The following is a 19,933-nucleotide window of genomic DNA, read 5'->3' on the forward strand; positions in this document are numbered from 1 at the left end:
AGATTAAGGCAACCAGAGCAATGTGTTAAAAGTAATTGTGCAATTTTATTCAGGCATCGAAAGTGTCCCCAACTGTTGTCGTATGAAGGACAGAAAAGGTCACCTAATAACTCCTCTGATTACTGAAGTGTTATGAAAGAGATGACAAATCGATTTTGTCATTCGAAAACATTGACGACACACTTCTTCTAAATAGAATTTTATATTGTTGTCAAAGAAGTTGTATATCAAAATATTCATGGCAAACTACTGTGAGACAAAAACTATTTTTTGCACTTAGTGAATTCATATTTTCTATAGCTGTAAACAACCATTTCCTCGCACGAAAAATCGGCATATAAAATAATATATGTGTTTGCCATAAGATATTTGTAATAAGAAAATTAATAGTGACTGAGTCAGCCAACTGCGGTATTAGAAGCTATAAAAAGCTCGCCGCTATGGTAATAAAAGTGATGACGTCACAATAAAGTTTAAAATAACTTAAATATATAAGGCCAATTAGCCAGAAGAAAAAGCAACGGCCGCCGTGGTGTAGTGGTTAGCATACTAGACCGGCAATCCAGAGACCCGTGGTTCGAGTCCTGGCTGAGGCGTGCCGATTTTTCGTGCGATTTTTCTATGTATTGTTTCCTGCTCATGACTTTCTTTCTTTCATATATATTCATTCTTTGGCGGGAATGGTCTTATAAAATAATATATGTGTTTGCCATAAGATATGAGTCAGCCAACTGCGGTATTAGAAGCTATAAATAGCTCGCCGCTATGGTAATAAAAGTGATGACGTCACAATAAAGTTAAAAATAACTTAAATATATAAGGCCAATTAGCACGAAGAAAAAGCAACGGCCGCTGTGGTGTAGTGGTTAGCATACTGGACCGGCAATCCAGAGACCCGTGGTTCGAGTCCCGGCTGCGGCGTGCCGATTTTTCGTGCGATTTTTCTATATATATATATATAAAATGAGATGCCGTTACAAAATATTAAGAAAATAAACTAGTCACTCAAATATAAGGAGTTAAACGAGGGACATTCATTTACTTTTGTCACTGGAAATCTGCGGCAAAATCAAAATATACGTGCTTTGACTCGGAAGTGGATTTTCGTTCAACAGACAACCTCATTTTGTACAAATTCTTAAAATTCAGTAGAAAATGTGCTTGTTTTGACAAACCAAGGAGAAATTGGAACGAAACACTATACAACGCAGTGTGGGAGGGATGTCATATTTAAGATATTTTTTCTTAAATAGAAGAAGAAAAAATCGCATAGGAACGAGCTAAGGTGTTGCGCATGTGACTTGTGGACAGAAGCACGTTTGTTCATTTCAAACTACAAACTATATAGAGGATTTTCGTTTAGTATAAGATCGGAATATAGTTTACCGAATGAGCACCAAAATGTATATTATAGATCTCGAGAAATATGAACTTTTGGTGTTCACGAGTTGAAAAATATTTCAATCTTACACAAAACTTAACAAATTCGTTTTTATTATAAACAAAGAACGGTTTAAAAAAACATTTTAACCGAATACTAAAAGAAAAGCGCGCACCAAATAAAAAAAAACACGTTACGTCATTTACGACGTCACATAATTTAGTTTTTCCAGTATTATGCACACAGACGCTTGGGGGTCAGATCATGCCCCAAACATGATACGCCCCTTTAAACATTCTATCAAAACTATTTTAAAATTGAAACACGAAACATTAGTACAATAAAATGAATGTCGTAAAAAATTTGCGGAAATTCTCCTCAGTAACATAAGCAGTGATATTTTATCAAAAATTTAGGTTTAAGAAAGCTGGGGAAGTTTCTAAATTGGTCTGCAGTTGCTATTAAAAAGCAATACAGATACAAATTTGAATTTTGATAACCGAATTTGTCGATTGATACTTAGGGAAAAAAAAACAAAAGTAGTGAATGAATAATATTTATTTGATAATACAGACTCAACTTAAAACCGAAGCATCCGTGTAATTTTGTCATTCCTTATTCAATAAAAAGCACAAATATGTACTACTCGTAAGAGTTGATAGCATCTATTATTTTCTCATAAACCTCGTCTGTGTTGTTATTCTCGGGTCGCTGGAAAAGGTCAATGATTGCCATTTCTGAAAATTGTCTATCCAACTTCAGTTCATGTGCACATTTTCTTGTATCTGATTTTTTAAAATGTAAGAGAACCAGTATAATGTGCTTATACAGTTTTTCTGAAATAAAGAATAAATATTGAAATATATCTCAATTGCCAGTTTTGAAAATGAAAATATTTGAATATAAGTGCAAAAAAAGAGTATGCTTAACCAAAAAGAATATGTTGACTATTTCAAGTGGATCTTAATGAAACTTGAAAGCTCTTCAGCATAATGAACAAATCAATCGTAGAATCAAAACAAAATGTATCATATAGAAAAAAGTTGTTTTATTTAAAAAGAAAAGTTCTTTTGTTTAGAGTAAAGGACATCTATAAAACACATCTTGCTATCTCATACAGTGGGCTCGAATCAATTCAGGAACGGTGTCTACAAATAGTTATTTCATTTAGTTTTTTATCGTTTTTACCGTGTAAAAATGATTTTTGAGATCATAGTACATTGAAAATACCTTCAATTTCACATAAGTCGGCATTCACGTCCGATTTGACTCTAGAGTGAAGAAGACAAACAACAATAAGCTGGGCGTTTTTTCCCCCAAGTTGTCCAGAAAATGCATCAACATTCTGAACTTGTATATCCTTACTATACAGAAACCTGGCTAAAGGGTCAAGAAACCCCTCCTTTCTCACCGTCATGTCTTTGCTATATACACCAATGACCTAGTTATGTAAATAAATAAAGAAATTTTACAAAGATTAAATAAAGAATCGGAAAAAAGTAAATGAAATAACAATTTTTAATTTGACCAGATAAGTATCATATTCAATTTATTTCAGTAAGATTTACATAATGTGATACACAGACGATGAAACAGGATTTATTCACGATTTCATGAAGGATAACCTCGGATTGGCGCCTTTAATCTATTCAATCTTTAATGTTATATACTTAACCTTTTCATCCACCACAGTTTTCAAATTAACACATACTGCCTGCCGACTGCGTAGGTACATTCTCGAGGAAGGATCCTCATAGTCCAAAACCAAAATCTCAATAAGATTTCCCTGAAATAGAAATAACATAACTAAAAGGAAACACCAGTTCATAGTTATAGTTCAATCAACATTTCAATTAAAAACATAAAAATTTAGATGAATGTTTTCGAAAAGGTTACGTTTTAGTTAGACTTAAGATATTTCAAATTAGAAATTCAGTTACTTAATATGAAGAAAAAAGACCTGTACAAACCCGAGGTAACACCGATATATTTTTATGCTGCGATTCAAAATGTCTGGATAATCTCAGGTCCATTGTTAATGTAGTTTTTCCGTTATGGAGATTATAACAATGAGTTGAGACGATGTAAATTGTATCTTCAATCGGTAGACGGCCATTTATTGATTCCCTTAAGATCTTTTTCGCTTGTTTCAATTTTTCTTCAATGTTTTTCTTTATAATTTTGCAGTAGCATGTTTTACCACAAGAACATTGCTTTTCACAAAGTATACATTCAAACTCAAAACAGTTCAAGCATCTTATTTCGTTATTATTTAAGTTATGAAATGATGTTGATAAGCAAGATTCACATCTCTTGCCGAAGTTGATAATGGTTTGTGAAACTTCCTTATTTCTACCTCTAAGAGAAGCTCCCTTACTAACATTATCCTTATTTCCGTCCCGATTAGGTCTTTTAATTATTTTGCGGGAACGTTTCATTGGAGAGGGCGTTTTTATATTGTTCTGTCCAACTTCTATTTTGTTTTCGGAGTCCAATTTGGTATCATAGGTATTTGCATGATACAAATCGTCTGTTGTTTTATTGCCCTCGGATATAGCAATATATGCTTTGTTATGACCACCATTCTCTTTTACTTTGTCACTAAAATATTCATCAACGTATTCTAAGGTATTTTGAGCTTTTTCATGCGATTTCGTAGTGCCTTCTTCTTTTATGCCTTGCTGATTACTTTTATAGACGATACAATTTTCTTCCGTTTCTTTGAACATTTCGCTTTCACCTGCCTGATTTCTGATTTTAGTGTCCCTATCATTTATTCCTTGGTTTTCCTCCGAAAACTCACAATACTTTGCCATTTGATCGATAGGACCCGAAACTTTGTGATCGCTGTCAAACCTGTCTTTTTGTGAAGTGTGTTTACAGTTATGACTTTCACCACTGCTAAGAATCTTTGAACGTTTTTCAGTCTTTACTTCGGAGTTAGTCTTAGTTTCTATAGTTTCAGTCCGATCTAAGTAAGAAATACTTGTGTGATTATTAAAATTTCTCCATAATTCGTCTTGTTTTTCAGATTTTTGTGACTGCACATTATTATCTGCAATCATAAGTTCTTCCTTTCTGTAGTTTCTGTCATCTTTGAAGGCCAAAGGTTTTTTGATTAGCATGTCTTTATAATCGTGACTTTCCGTTATCTGTTGATAGGTGCTAAGACCGCTTTGACATTCAGTTTGTTTGGCCGATATATTGTCTTCAGCTGTTAGATTTTCTTTTACTCTGTCGTCGGAAAATTCTTCATTAACAAACAGTGATTTTGAAGTTACATTAACAGCTTCGTTTGATTGCTCTTGGTCATTACTTACAAAACTTGTGTCAGGTTTAGCTTTATTGTCCGCTTGAAAAAGATATTGTTCAGCTTCCTGTGCTTTTATACCACAAGATACATCCAACATTTTTGTTTCCTTACTCCTAACTTTGATATCAATACCTGGGGATATATCTAAGGGATTTGGTGATACTGTTACGTTAATTGCATGGTCGTTTGAGTTTTCGCCGAAGCAATACAAGTTACAGCTCATAGCTGTATTTTGGTTTGGCATGATAGAATGAATTTCCCTTGTATCTGTTGTATGTGTTATCGCTTGTTGTGCGGAACTAGAAGTTGTAGTTGTTTCTAAAGCAACACTTTCAGCAGAGCTCTGTGGTTTGAAGATTTTTGAAGTTATATTTTCTTGCATCCCTTCATTTGTGAGTTTCCTGTTCACTTCTTCAACGTCTGCATTTCTCCTCTCTATAGCTTTGGTAGTATTGCCTCCATGTTTTATTTTATCTTCATCATCTTCGACATTTTCGAAATCTTCTTGAATTTTGAAAAAATATTTCGGGGATTTCCCAATTTTCTCTTTAAAAATTTTCTTTGGGGTAATAATACCATTATTAGTGTCTTACAATTCCGCCGATTAGCCAAAATTTTCCTTTTGCTTTCACTTTCTGCGGGACATTCAATATAGCCCTGTATGAACATTTTTTTTTAAATTTTAATCGTTTACTAACGCTTAAAAAAAAAAACCCGCATCAATACGATTGTTTATAAACCAGAATTACAATTCTAGCCCATCAATATTAATTAATCGCAATAGAAATGCGCTGAATATGTAAATCGAGTTATATCTTTAAGTACATGAAACAGTTATGACAAATCAAATGCCCAAGACAAGAGATAAACTATCGCTTAGGTTGATAGTATACTAATAATTTATTACAAAAAGATAATGTTTATTTTTACCTTAATGAAATAAAGAATAAAACACAAAATATGTTAATTTTAAACGAAATGAAATTAACTTAGAACGTTTGCTTTAAGTCATGGGCAGAAAAAAAAACTGTTTCATAGAATTAATATAAACTTGATAAAGGCTTATAATATGATAATAAAGGTATTTTAAGAGAAAAAGGTATGGGGCACTATTTTGTATTTTGAGTTACTTTAGGACAATACGATTGCAAAAAAGGGAGACACTTATAGACACTTATACACAGGTTAACAAATCTTATTTTCACTTTTTTCTATTACTTTTTCTTCATCCAAATACTTGTGCAATTCCGTAAAACAGCTTTGTTACATTTTCCAGTTTGCTTAAAGGGATTAGAAAGGAAACTTGCATTGTTTCGAATTTTGAAATTTTGCACAATGACTCAAAAGTCAGGTACATAAAAATAAAATTAAAGGTAAAATATATCTGTGAAAAACATCAGAGAAATGTTCGTGTACTAAGATCATGCAAAGTTTTAAAAAAAAATTTCTGTCTATATATTTATATGAGAACTCCAAAAAAGATTAACACCAAAAATGACAAAATTTGTATAATGGTTAATTAAGTTTCGTTTCGTTTCGTTTGTTTTGGGTTTTACGTCACATCGACACAGTATAGGTCATATCGCGACGTTCCAGCTTTACTGGTAGAGGAAGACCTCAGGTGCCCTGCCGTGCATTATTTCAGGCACGAACGGGCACCTGAGTAGAACCACCGACGTTCCGTCAAATGGTTAATTAAGAGCGAGAGAAAGAGTAGCAGGTAATACGAGCAATGTTTTTTGAGCACTTAAGTTTTTCAATATCAGAACCTTCGACAGAAATCAATTGAAAGCATATTAAATACATTTCTTAAACGCCACACTGATGTGCAATCGTTATAAATTTATGTTGAAGTAAATGCACTTTGATACTCTTGATATCACTTGAAAAGCTTTCAAATTATTATATTGATAAAGAAAAGATTAAGATACTTAACTTATCCACAACTGAAGGTGTTCAAGTATTCGGTACAAGAGATAGATATTGTCAAAGTTACAAAGTCTAAAGGTATCTCAGGTAGGTAAATTGGTTCATGCGTGCCTGTTACTGACATCATGTGAGTTGTGTCCTTAATGTACATTTCCGTCGCATGGTCTCATATGCCTTCTCTTAACCTACTTAGAAAAAGATACAAGATGAAGGTAAAGCCTATATCGTATCAACTTTTAATAAAACGAAACAAAATATTATATAATTAAAGAGAAGCAACTCTGTTGTTTGAAAGTATGCCGTACATGAATTGTGTACCATTTATCACTTGATGTGTTAAATATAAAGAAAGCAACAAAGCAAAAAGAGCCTTTGCATCCCTATTTTTGTCTCTTACATTAGTAGCTGAATAGCCCTTTCTCATATTAACATCTATGTCCAGATGTATTTTAATGTTTGTCGCTGACAGGAAGAATGATTCGTAGACCAAACCAAAGTTGAGGGAAGATGTAATCGTCAGATTTAAAAATAACTTTGTGCAAACAGAAGTAAAAGGCTAATTGAAACATGAAAATTAAACAACTCTTACTACTCGTAAATTACTTATATTGCTCACGGCTATAAACGAATAGTAAAGAATTAATTCTAGTTTTGTATTATGTGTTTTGTCAGGGCAGACATGTTTTATATATAAATTATCAATGTCACAACGAAACTTATTTAACATAAGTGTGTATATATGCTATTGTGACAGGCAGGTGAAGTAGGTGTATCATTGTGATATAGCACATCTCTAGTAAACTTAGAAATGTTGGATCAAACTTTAGGTACAACATCAGTCTCTTCTCTTCAAAACAATTGAAAGTTTTCATTTGAATTCTGATACATATCTTATAGGCAAAGTAAGTGGTGTTCACTATATCGTGAGCACGAGTTACAATGTCGTGCTAACAAGCTACTAAGTCGTGCGCACGAGATAATTTACTCGTGCGCACCAGAAACTATGTGATGAGCACGAGTAACTATGTCGTGTCCACAAGTTTTTATGTCGTGTGCACGAGTTACTCAATCATGCGCACAGGTTATCATGCCATTCGATCGAAAAAATTTAGTCGTACGCACGATTTGCTAGGTCGTGAGCATAAGTGACTATACCGTGCATATCGTGACGAGTTACTTAAACTTTTGCACGAAATAATTATGTCGTGTACATGAGTTACTAATGAGTTATAAATAACTAGTGCTCATAATTTAGCAACTCGTCCGCTCAATATAATTATCTCGTAAACAAGAAATAGTTACTCTTGCACACGACTTTTAATTATCTCATGCGCACGGACTAAGTAACTCATGCGCACAATATAATTATCTCGTGCGCACCACCTAGTAACTAGTGCGCACGGACAGAGCAACTGTGCTCATGACTTAATTTTCCCATGCAATGAAAACGTAACTTGTTCGAACGACATAGTAAATCGTGCTCACAACATAGTCACTTGTGCGCACGACTAAATAATCTGGTGCGAAAGACTAAGTTACTTGTTTGTACGACATAGTAACTCGTGCTTACGACAAGTATCTCGTGCGCATGACATAAATTAAAACATGCACATGTCACCTCTGTGCCACCGTACAATGAACTCAATCAGAACATGATAATTAGCAGAAGAATTCAGCAATTTCAAATATAAAAACTTATTTCATGCTTTCCAGTGTTTAATCACAATATATAAGATGATTATATTCTGATAAACCACTAGTGAAATTTATAAAATATAATTTTCACTGTAGCCAGACTATATCTGAATGCGGATGAAAAGAAAATCATAACCAAATGGAATAACAGGCAGAAATAAATGCCGTCATATGTAAATTTGCTTATTTAGGAAAAGAAAGTCAATGTCATCATACATTATGCTAAAAATTTAACAAATTTAGAGAAATTTAACAGAACTATATTTCAAAACTTATGATGTAACGTCATGATATAATGACGTCACAAAGGAAAATGCGCGACGTTACGCGGCAAAATCAGTAAAAAAAATACTTAAAATCACTTTAAAAGCATAAAATAAAAAGAAAATTTATTTGTTTTACAAATAAGATTGAAATATATTTCATTCGTGAACACCAGCTTTTATATTTTCACTCGTGGCTACGCCACTCGTGAAAATATTGCATCTGGTGTTCACTCAGTGAAATTATATTTCAATCTTACATGCAAAACAAACAAATATCCTCTATCTATCTAAAAGTGTGCAATGAAAACAAAGTTATACAAAAATCCTTCTATGTCACAAACTTTGCGATTTTTTTTTGCAAGTTAAACATGATTTGATTCTTTACATATTTTTGTAATTTTATAAACTATAATAGTTAAGTTTAAATGGAACATTTTTTTCATTTGAGTATACTCCTGACTTTGTTTAAATAATAAGAAAACTCCTTAGAAATGTATTATTTTATTGTAAACTTCTTTTTCTTTTTCCATCCGCATGTTTTATATGTTTTTCTTGGTTATTTCCCCACGTTTTATTAAAACAATGTAATATATAAGCTGGGATGATTTAGCATACAAGCCAGAAATTCTTTAGGTTCTAAGTGTGTAAGGATATTATTTGGACATTTAAATTCATTTACTTTCTGTAGTTATACTTAAAGATAAAAAAGTGTTTTATATGAGTAATGTTAACAATGGCGTCTTAAAATAAAATGTAAAGGATAGCTTTAAAAAATCTGAATGGAAATCAAACGTCTTAAAATAAAATGTAAAGGATAGCTTTAAAAAATCTGAATGGAAATCAAACTAGGAGAAAGCCGTATTTAACAAACTTCCTGATTTAATGTGGTATTTCATGATTTTTATCACTTCTTAACCGTATTGATCAAATGGTTCATCTTTGCTTCCGAATGGACTATTGTTACATATTAGGACACACTGTTTTAATTTGTATAGCTTGCAATGAATATTTCACTCTCAAATATTTACGACTTAAATTCCATTATCGTGCATAGGTCCGTGGGATAAATTCATTGAGTTTAATGCACTTATAAAGTTTGTTGCAATAAGTTCCATCAAAAAAAACATTATATATTATTATAGAGTTATAAACGTCTATGTCTAATAAAACATTCTATTAATTTAATAACACCAGCAAAACTTGCATATTTGACATGAATTAGTATAAGGATATAAAAATCAACAAAAACCTTTAGGAAATAGAAAAACAAAAATTGTTTGTAGTGATACAAAATTAAAAATTACAAAGTTTTTTTAGAATTCATGCCATCGGGATTGATTGTACCAAGCATTTACATCTAGTAATCTTTTCCACACTTGATTAATTGGCATGAATGGAAAGTCTTTAATATATTGTTCTTCAGAATTATAATGTTCATATACATTGGTAAAGATGATTAAGATTTTTCTGACATGCCAACTGAAGTCATGTCAAGTGACAGTTGATGAAAATGGTCGCCTACATGAAGTAGAAGAGTTCATAATGGGCAAAGTAACACATTGACAATATTGCCCTGGTTAAAATATAAGACGTTTCTTTACATAATAAGATTTTTTTTGCGATTTAGTCAGTATAGACTACATACGAATATAATCTGTCATAAAATTTACGCAATTCAATTTCACCAAAAATGTGAATAATGCATTTGGAATTAACAATATTTCATGTTATTCCTATTTAATCTTGAACATTATTTATTCTGTCTGCTGTGATGCTTCGTATATATAAATAGTAACACATGTTTCTTCTCATGAGGTGTTACGTGTTTAGAGGCCATTTCCTTGCTTCTTCCTGAGAGTCGGCTATTTTCGGAACATCAATATACAGTAAATGGAATACTTAGCAAGAAAAAGTTGGTAAAACAATTAAACATTGCAGCATTCATCTTTAATTAAAGGAAAAACAACCAATCAATCTTAAAATTCAAAATTTAAACAATTGAAACAAACAAAAAGAACTTTTCGAGAAACCTTGTTAAATTTGCTTAGCTGTTTTCCAATATTATTTTCTTATTAATATTTTAGCAGCTCAATTAAAGATAGTTTCTTTGATCGTTTGATACTTATATATACTTAGTGATAGATTTATAACAATAAATTAGCATTTACATCAATAAAAAGGAAGTGATTATTATAGTGATTCAATGGTCTTATAAATAAAAATAATACATGAAACGACAATAAGGAAATTGCAGTGAGTATATTCCACTTAAGTTTATAATAATTTCAATATAATACATGCATATTGTCACTTCTTCTCTTTTCATAATGATTTAAATAAATGGAACCACCCACAATATTTGAAGCATAAAAATAGTTTCTAAAATATCAAATAGGTAAATATGTTTATAAGTAGATTTACATTTTTTCTGTTTTTTTTTTTCTATATTATTAATAGAGATATTATATAGAACTTTTATCAGACTCGAGTAGAATTTGATAGCATAGAATCTCGTTAGTGTCTTGTGTGATTCGTTTTAGTAAAAACCATGAGAGTTTAAAACAATTAATAGATCAAGATACTCTTGTATAACGCTTTTATTGCATACCATGTCCACTTTAAAGTATGTAATTTATTTAACCATCAAGAACTGGTGAACATATGAAAGAATGATACATACAAAGCAGTTGTTTGATTTAAATATATATCATAAACTGGTATCAACATTATTCCTTCATATATGTCAAATTAAACTGTCTTTTAAAAGGGTTTAAATATGTACTGTAAGTGCTATAGAACAGTTTTAAAATAATAATGACCCAAAAATTATAAAATTAAAAAACATTGTTTTTTATAATAGCAGCATCGATCATATTTTTATCTTAAGAAAAATCTTACACCAAATGACTATTTGAATGATCAATTATACTCAAAAGGGCATTGACATCAACGAATTGCCTCTTGAAAATGTCTTTCGATTGAATTATTTATATTGCGTTGGAACCAGCTTTGCAGATTTTGTCTATTAAAGATAAAATAGTTACAAGCAAAAGATTTGTAAATTGACGCCATATTTATGAATGATGCAGACTACTGTTACATTGATTTTTCAGTCCAATGGTCTAATGGTATAAGTTGATCAATGGTTAATGATACATGGATGGAAAACTTCAGAGATGTTATATTTCCGATCCTTAAAGATCGTTCAGCACGACATTATTGCTGTAGTTGTGGTATTTTTTGTTTTAACTTTTTGGCATTTTCTAGTTGAGTGGATATAATGTTGAATAACCCCAAGGATATGTTGCCTGCTTTTAAACTTTGTCTTTTGACGTCTTATCTGTGATATGCAGGCTTCATAACCTCTGATCCCTTTCAAAATTCCATTTTGTTTAGTTCCGCCCATTGCTTTCTTGTTTAGGGCATATGTTTTCTTTTACTTGGGGACCATAGGCCGCTTTTCAAGGAATGGCACGGCAGTGTCACATTAAAGGTTCCATGATAACCGCCGAAAGAACACATCTGTAGATGTTTCTAATTCAAAATTCTGCCATTTCATGTTTAAATGTTGAATTCTGCTTAAGCCGTTGCTGGGGGCGTGGACGGTAGTTTGCCCTTGACAGTACCATCCATGAACAAGCTCAATCAAACCGAGCCTGCATTATTTTCAGTTTTTGCATTTTTTGACTTTCTTGGGGATTCTTATTTTTTCTATTTTATCGCCACATCAATATTGTTTGTGCGTGTGGAGGTTGTAAATAGTCGCCCAGTACATTCAATTGGAGATGTTATATTTCCGATCCTTATGAATCGTTCAGCACGGCAATATGGTGGTGATTGTGGTATTTTTTGTTTTAACTTTGGCATTTTCATAACATCTGATCCCTTTTCAAATTTCCATTTTGATTAGTTCCGCCCATTGTTTTCTCGTTTAGGGCATATGCTTTCTATAACTTGGGGACCATACGCCGCTTTTCATGGAATGGCACGGAAGTGTCACATTGAAGGTTCATTGATAACCTCCGTATGAACACATCTGTGGATATTTATAAATTCAAAATTTTTGCCATTTCATGCTTAAATGTTGAATTCTTCTTAAGCCGGTGCCGGTGGGTATGGACAGTAGTTTTGCACTTAACAGCACCGTCAATGAACAGGGCATCAACTGCAACATTTTCAATTTTGCCTTTTTGAACTATCTTTAGGGATCCTTATTTTCTCTATTTCATGATTATTTAGACAGCTAATTATCAATTGTTGAAACAGTTTGAATCTTTTAATTTGATTATGGAATATTTATATACTGATAACAATTCTTCTAAAAAGTAACTTTAATGAACATAACGGAAATATCATTATCAATGACTCTGTATCGCCCACAAAATGTGAGCAATAAGACATCTCTGTAATGAATTAGAGTTTATGTAAATGTGTGTAGCTATTTATGATATCTGATTAATTTTATGATTAAAGACATTTTAAGGTTAATCTTTACTCGAGATGTTATGTAAACTGCACAATACTATTGCAAAAGGAACTATAAATTGCAAGTCACATTATGTAACTTAACAATTATTTGATGTCTATTAAGCCTTCTTAAATGTAAGATTAAAGATGTAAGGATATTTATATGTTCTGTTATTGTCGGATAGGGTACTATACTACGATAATAATGTACAACACGTTGTGTCTGGTTTATACGTCTATTCAAACTACTAACTATTATATTTGCAAAACATAGGAAGTGACGTACTCTAACGTCACGCATACGTTGGCGTCATTTAATGGCACATGCATTAGCGCCATTCCGAACATTCTGGGGGCCGCAAAAATGATAAAATTATTAAAAATTATATCAGTCAATTTCATCAAATCTATATATAACTCTTTTCTAAAATACATTTAAATAAAAAGTCATTGTTTTAAAATAACGTAAATGTCTCTCTTATTCATGATTAATACATCTCTTAAAAATTTATAGTCTATTTTCGCGATATTAATGAAATTTTATCAATTTGACTGCCTATAATGTTTATCAATTTACTCTTTCTCATTTATCTCTAACGGATAAAGTTTAGCAATGGGTCTAGTTGTATGATCACTTCCGGTACGAATCTTTGCTGCTCTGATCAATCCATTGCGACCGGGCATCAATTCGTCTACCACGGCAAGTTTCCAACGTATTCTAGGACATTCCTCGCGCACCTGTACTACGTCACCAACGCGTATCGTCTGCTCGTTATGACCACTCTTTGTATGTCGTTCACGTAATGAGTCAGATAATCAAATTTCCATGTTTTCCAAACTTTTTTAACTAACACACGCTGCACTCGAAATCGTTTTTGTTATGGAACTACTGGTACCTTCTGTGTGTCGGTGTTGTCAGGTAATTCTGTTAACCTCCGACCATGGAGTAAGTGTGTAGGAGTAAGCGGTTCTGGATCTAACGTATCTGACGTTACGTAAGTAAGTGGTCGGTCGTTGAGAATGGCTTCAATCTCGGTAAGTATCGTCTGCAGAACTACGAACGTAACGAATGATCGACCAAGTACTTTCTTTAAAGCTGTTCTTAACAAGTCCAAAATTTATTCTCTCCCACCATCCAAAAAAAACCACGGGGCCCCGTTTTGGTATTTAATCGCCAAACCTTCAGTTTTTTTTAAAGCCAAAAGCTGTTCCTTTCAATGTTTGTGTGATTCTAACAAGGACTTTAAAGTGTTTTGATGCTGCTTTGGGAATGTCGTTCGTTGTCAGGACATTATTGAGTTTAGGCAGTGGACCGTTCTGCCTAACAAATCTCTGAAATGCTTGGGCATAAATGGTTTCTTCTTGAAAGGGTTCAATGCACAAGTTCTTAAGTTGTACAGCTCGGGGGATTGCCATTGTAAACAAGCATTTAATAAGGGCCTTTTGACTCCCTATCGGTTCCTTCTCGGACATAAAGTGCCCGCTGAAATCTAAACCTGTAACTGTGAATGGTGGTGAGCCTTTCAACTCCTGAATGGCTGGTAACGGTGGTGGATCTGGTACAATGTTAGGGTTTATAATTTTTACTTTATGACAAGTCGTAATTTTCTGAGTTTTGATTTTACAACATTTTCGTTATCACAGGAATCCAAATGTCTGTTCGTTTTTGATATATTAGTAGGCCACTTTTCCGAGAAATGAATTTTTTTTTTCATGTTGCATCAAAAGTTGATTGTCGCGTTCAGAGGATGTTGGCTGGCAGTTAAAATAGGGAAATTTTGATTTTCATTCTATAGGTGCATTGGTGTATTTTTACCCCCACATCTGATAAAACCCCATCTTGCGTCTAGGTTAAAGTAAATCGTAACTTTCGTACCAATGGAAGTCGTGATTTACCAGATTTCAAATTGTTTATCACTTCCTTGTAAGTATTATACTGACAATGTCGAATCAGTTTCATTTTAGCTTTAAATAGTTCTGGGTTGCTGTTATGCCTCGCGTAATAAGATCAGCTGGATTTTGTTGGGTAGGACAGTATTTCCACTTCCGGTTAAATGTTAGTTCTCGGATTTCATTTACTCTATTCTGTATGAATCTCTTCATGCTTTTTGTTGTGTTCAACCAATGTAGTACGATTTGGCTGTCTGACCAAAATATAATTTCCTGTACTTCCATAGCTTGTTGTAGATGATTTGCTATATGAGCGCCTATTACTGCAGCCATAAGCTCCAACTTGGGTAAACTGAGTTTCTTCAACGGTGCAACGCGCGATTTTGCCAAAATGAGTTTTGATTCATGGTTTCTGCACAAGTATGCTACTGCACCATAAGCTTGGATACTGGAATCAACAAAACATGTAGTACTGTGTCTATTGCTGTTACGCACTTGTCGTCTGCTACCGATGAACAAAATATATGTCTAGAGAATCTTGTATTTTTTACATTGTTGATATTACGTTGGCGCCATTTTTGCTGGATATTATCAGGTAAAATTGTATCCCATGGCAACTTCTCTTTCCACAATTCTTGTAGCAAAATTTTTGCACATATCAATATCGGACTAAGTAAGCCAAGTGGGTCATATACTCTCGATGTGTACTGTAAAATAGCTCGTTTAGTCACATTATCGAAAATAGGAATGTCTCTATCTGGGTATGATATCTCGTCTGTTTCTGTATACCATAACATGCCTAACACTTTCGTTACCTTATTGTTGTCAAGCACACCTTCTTCTGTAGCGGTTCCTTGCAGTCTGCGATTATTAGATGCCCATGACTTCAAGTTAAGCCTCCTTGTAACATTAGGTCTCTTGTATCTCGGAAATACCCCTTAAAACTTCCTCTTCAGTGCGAAAACTTGATAATATGTTGTCTACGTATAGGTCTCGCTTCAAGATTTTACTGACCCAGCTGGTATCGTTCATGCCTAGATGTTTGAGTAATGTAGCGCTGAGTATAAACGGTGAGCACGTGGCACCAAATAGGACTGATTTAAATCTATATGTTGTTCGCGGGCTGTCAGCATTATCCAGATTGCTCAACCAAAGGAATCTGGTTACATCTCTGTCATATTTATGTAACTGTACATTGAGAAAAGCCTTTTCTATGTCAGTTGAGATTTTTCTCTAGTCTAAACCGAACCATTATGAGTGTTAAGTCATTCATTATGGGTTGGGTGGAATCAAGGCAGTCGTTCAAACTAGGTTTATTAGCTGATTCACGGCAACTGCAGTCGTACACAATACGAATTGGAGTCGTAGTTGAATCTTTCTTGACTGCATGATGGGGTATATAATGCACTTGGGTCGATATTTTCTCGTTCTCGTCAACTTTTTCTATGAAACCTCGCTGTACTTGATCTTGTATTATCTCTGCGTATTTCTGTAAGATACTGGGGTCTCGGCGGAGGCGTTTAATCAAAGATTCTGTTCTTCTTTTTGTCACGTCGTAATTTGTCAGGAGAGTGATGGGTCCTCTTTCCATGGAATTTTGGCTTCATATTTACCTCTGTAAACTTTACACAGTTTTGTTTGTATATCTCTAATGTGTCAGTATAATCGTCTTCTGCGGGGTTTATTCCTAGGGACTCAAGTTTCCAAAATCTGTCAATATCTGTACTCATTACATTCATAACTAAATAACTCTGATTCCTTGGTCCATGCGCTTGAACTGGACAGTAAGTATCCAATACTAGAACTAACTGCTGTAGGACCATCTCCTCGAATCGTCTCGTTTCCTACGATATTTAGTACTGGTCAGCTCCGATCAATATCGATATTTCAAAACTGTCTTCATTTAAAACTGGATGTGCTAATTTTAATTTTCTTAGGTGGGGTAACGACGTCAAGGACTGGGGAATGTGACGTAGTGGGACGGCGATTGTTGGGACGATCATCACTTCCAGGGATAAATTGTCACCTGCATCGGTCAGTAGATATATGGTCGTAGTGTCTAAATGTCGTAGTTTCTGCGATGAATCTCCAAATGCTGCCAAACTAATGGCACTGCTTCCACGTGGCTGAACATTTAATCTTTTGGCTAGTTTTTCATAAATAAAGGATCTCTGTGCCCCTTCATCAAAAAGAATGTTTGACTGCGCGAACTGTGTGTCAGAACATACTTGAGCGACAGCTGTTTTTAATAAAACGTCTGGTCGGGTTTCGGATCTTGAGTGTAAAATTGTTGCCTGTATTTGAGCGGAGGTATCACTTCCGGTTGAAGGTAGGTTTGCCGGGCAAGTATCTATATTCGGCCTTGAATCTGGACAAATTTCACATATACATGTACTAGTATGGTGTTTTCTTTTACATTTCAAGCATCTGAAGTGTGATCGGCAGTTAATTACTTGGTGATTTTTCAAACAATTAAAACATAAATGCTTCTTTCTTAATAGGTCCTTTTTAACCCTCACATCAATTAATTTTGTGCAATCGTTAGCATGGTGATTTTCATTGCAGTAAATACACTTTCTCTGATCAATAAGCGTTTTGTGCATCCGTCTGTGTAACACGTGACTTCCGGCTTCCGATTTCCGTCTAGCGCCCGTGAAAAACGACGCTGTAGCTCTATAACCAGCTAAATCAACTGTAGTCTGCCCGGCCTTCATGATATTCAGTTCACGATATAACGCTTTTCGTTAAGTCATCCTGGTCACGGCACCAATGTCGGATAGGGTACTAACTACGATAATAATGTACAACACGTTGTGTCTGGTTTATACGTCTATTTAAACTACTAACTATTATATTGCAAAACATAGGAAGTGACGTACTCTAACGTCACGCATACGTTGGCGTCATTTAACTGCACATGCATTAGCGCAATTCCCGACATTTATGTTGATTTACATCGAATAAAGTGACGATGGTAGTTCTAAAATATTAAGAACATTGTCAGTGTATTTTGTATTAACTGAAAGCATTTTAAACAAATATTCAGTAAGGATATTCTAACAAAAATCAAGCTTTATCGTATTCGTGATCTTGTTATAAAATTTAAACATTAAATAAGGCACAAATGTTGTAGTGTTGGTTTTTTGTGTCATTATTCAAAGACAGAAATGAGCACTTTTTTACCTAAGTATATAAATCCTATATATATAAATACATCTTAATACATCTAAAGATAATAAATATTATGTTTCTAATACTGTGTTATCTTATTTCTGTTGCGATAAGTCAGATTTTCTTCTTTTTCCCACACCGAATCTTATCATTATGTGAAAGTAAGTAAAATAGAGAAAATAAGAATCCCTAAAGAAAGTCCAAAACGGCTAAATAAAGAAAGTCCAAAACGACTAAATTGAAAATGTTGCAGGCTCGGTTTGATTGATTGTGTCTAAAACACAAAATTAAACATAAATCTTACATATATTTTTGAATAGTTGTTAATTTGGTGAGCATTTGTTTCTACTGGATTTGATGGAACTTCAGCAAATTTATTTAAAAGATTATCAAAGCTTATTCGTTGGCATCTGGTCCAAGGGAGGCCAAATCGAATATCCTAGTTTAACCATAATACAGTGGCGTCATCTATCGGTGAACAAAAACAGACAACAATGCAGAAATATTATTACATAGAGCTAACAAAGGAACCAAGCGTTTTCTTTCTCCATACGGCAGACGGTAACATTTCACTTGGAATACTTATATTGATATGCACAATCTCCACGTTTTAGTGGGAATGAAAGACTACGTCCCATCTGACAATAATAAATATAATTACACCCCCAATGAGAACCCGGACTGACGTCACTGATATATCTCGATCAACTACAATCTCACTGTAAAACACTTAAACCATGCATGTTTTCTCGACATAAATCCGTAGAAAATACGACAAAACCGTTCAATGACAATTGGTAAACAATCATTGATAAATCCACAACCTTGTTGCAGATGAGTTTTATGTAACCTCCAGTCACTTGAGACACGGGGGAGGTCACGTGACCGTGTATAATAATACAAACGAGTAATGGCGACTTCTGAGCCTCGGTAAATTCATTATTTTTAGAAATCTAGGTGAGAAACGTTTCTTTAATCCAAACTGGACCTAGCCTATAATATGCACGGTAACTTTCCCTAAATATAAATACCAGGTGCATTGTCCTATGTTTTATGGTTTTCTAGAACATTGTTTAAATTGTGTGAAATAGCAAATGCAGCTTTAGTAATTCACACGAGACGTTATAATTTTGTACCAAATGAATGAAAATAAGCTTTTTTCCTTCACTAAAAACACAAAAACAAGCATAATATTGACATCTTTTATCGTAGAAGTCCATATTAAATCTTTCTTAAAGATCTGTAGAGTATAAAAGATCTTTGCAGATGTATAGTAAGTAAAACGAGCAAATTTTGAGTAATAAGTCACACAAAAACAATAGAGTTAGTTTCACGCATGGTTTCAAATATTTACATATACATTAAAAGAAATATAAGTGTATTTGTAAAGAGTTGAAAAGGTCCTTTAATCCATTATTAACTATTTCCTTTTGTTTTCAAAAAGACAAATGCACAATCAGTTGTTATTTAACATTTCTAATTATCGGTACATATTTAAGGACATGTTTAAGCGCTGAGAACGGTATTCAGCGTTATTCATTCTTGCTGATGAATGGATGTCGATGTTATCATTAAAAGTGGCAAACGGCTGGTGACGTTACTCAAATTTTGACGACACTCAAACTTAAATACCCTATAACTTTAACAGAAAAGCATTAATGAAGGTATGGCGAAACCAGACATGTAATGTAAACTGCAAGTGTTACGGGAAACTGTCTTACAGCAAAGCCATTATAACCAAGCGTAGATATTCAAAATTATTTATTCATTTGCTAACGAAAACATATATTCAATAATGAATTGTACATAGCAGAACTTCTC

General features: G+C 33.5%; 1 protein-coding gene and 1 non-coding gene across 2 annotated transcripts; one reads left to right on the forward strand and one right to left on the reverse strand.

Annotated features, from left to right (window-relative positions):
- Positions 1-848: 848 nt before the first annotated feature.
- Trnaa-ggc (transfer RNA alanine (anticodon GGC)) lies at positions 849-921 on the forward strand. Its single transcript has one exon. It is a non-coding gene; the product is annotated as a tRNA-Ala (tRNA).
- Positions 922-1,736: 815 nt separating this feature from the next.
- Positions 1,737-13,390, reverse strand: LOC132738412 (uncharacterized). Its single transcript, XM_060725909.1, has 5 exons — positions 13,355-13,390; positions 3,352-5,253; positions 3,057-3,167; positions 2,612-2,822; positions 1,737-2,217 (listed from the first exon to the last, which is right to left on the reverse strand). Exons 1-5 carry the CDS (start codon positions 13,388-13,390, stop codon positions 2,024-2,026), a joined length of 2,454 nt encoding a protein of 817 aa, XP_060581892.1. The 3' UTR covers positions 1,737-2,023.
- Between the last annotated feature and the right edge of the window lie 6,543 nt (positions 13,391-19,933).

Source organism: Ruditapes philippinarum, unplaced genomic scaffold (assembly GCF_026571515.1).
Source record: "Ruditapes philippinarum isolate M1 unplaced genomic scaffold, ASM2657151v2 ctg1038_1_1_1_1, whole genome shotgun sequence".
In the NCBI taxonomy this organism is placed as follows: domain Eukaryota; kingdom Metazoa; phylum Mollusca; class Bivalvia; order Venerida; family Veneridae; genus Ruditapes; species Ruditapes philippinarum.

Coding starts and splice junctions, on each gene's coding strand:
- LOC132738412 (XM_060725909.1), bottom strand. CDS start 13,390: ATGGCGCTAATGCATGTGCCATTAAATGACGCCAAC. Junction 5,254..13,354: donor TGCCATTAAATGACGCCAAC/GTATGCGTGACG, acceptor ATTACCCCAAAG/AAAATTTTTAAAGAGAAAAT. Junction 3,168..3,351: donor ATATATCGGTGTTACCTCGG/GTTTGTACAGGT, acceptor TTTCTATTTCAG/GGAAATCTTATTGAGATTTT.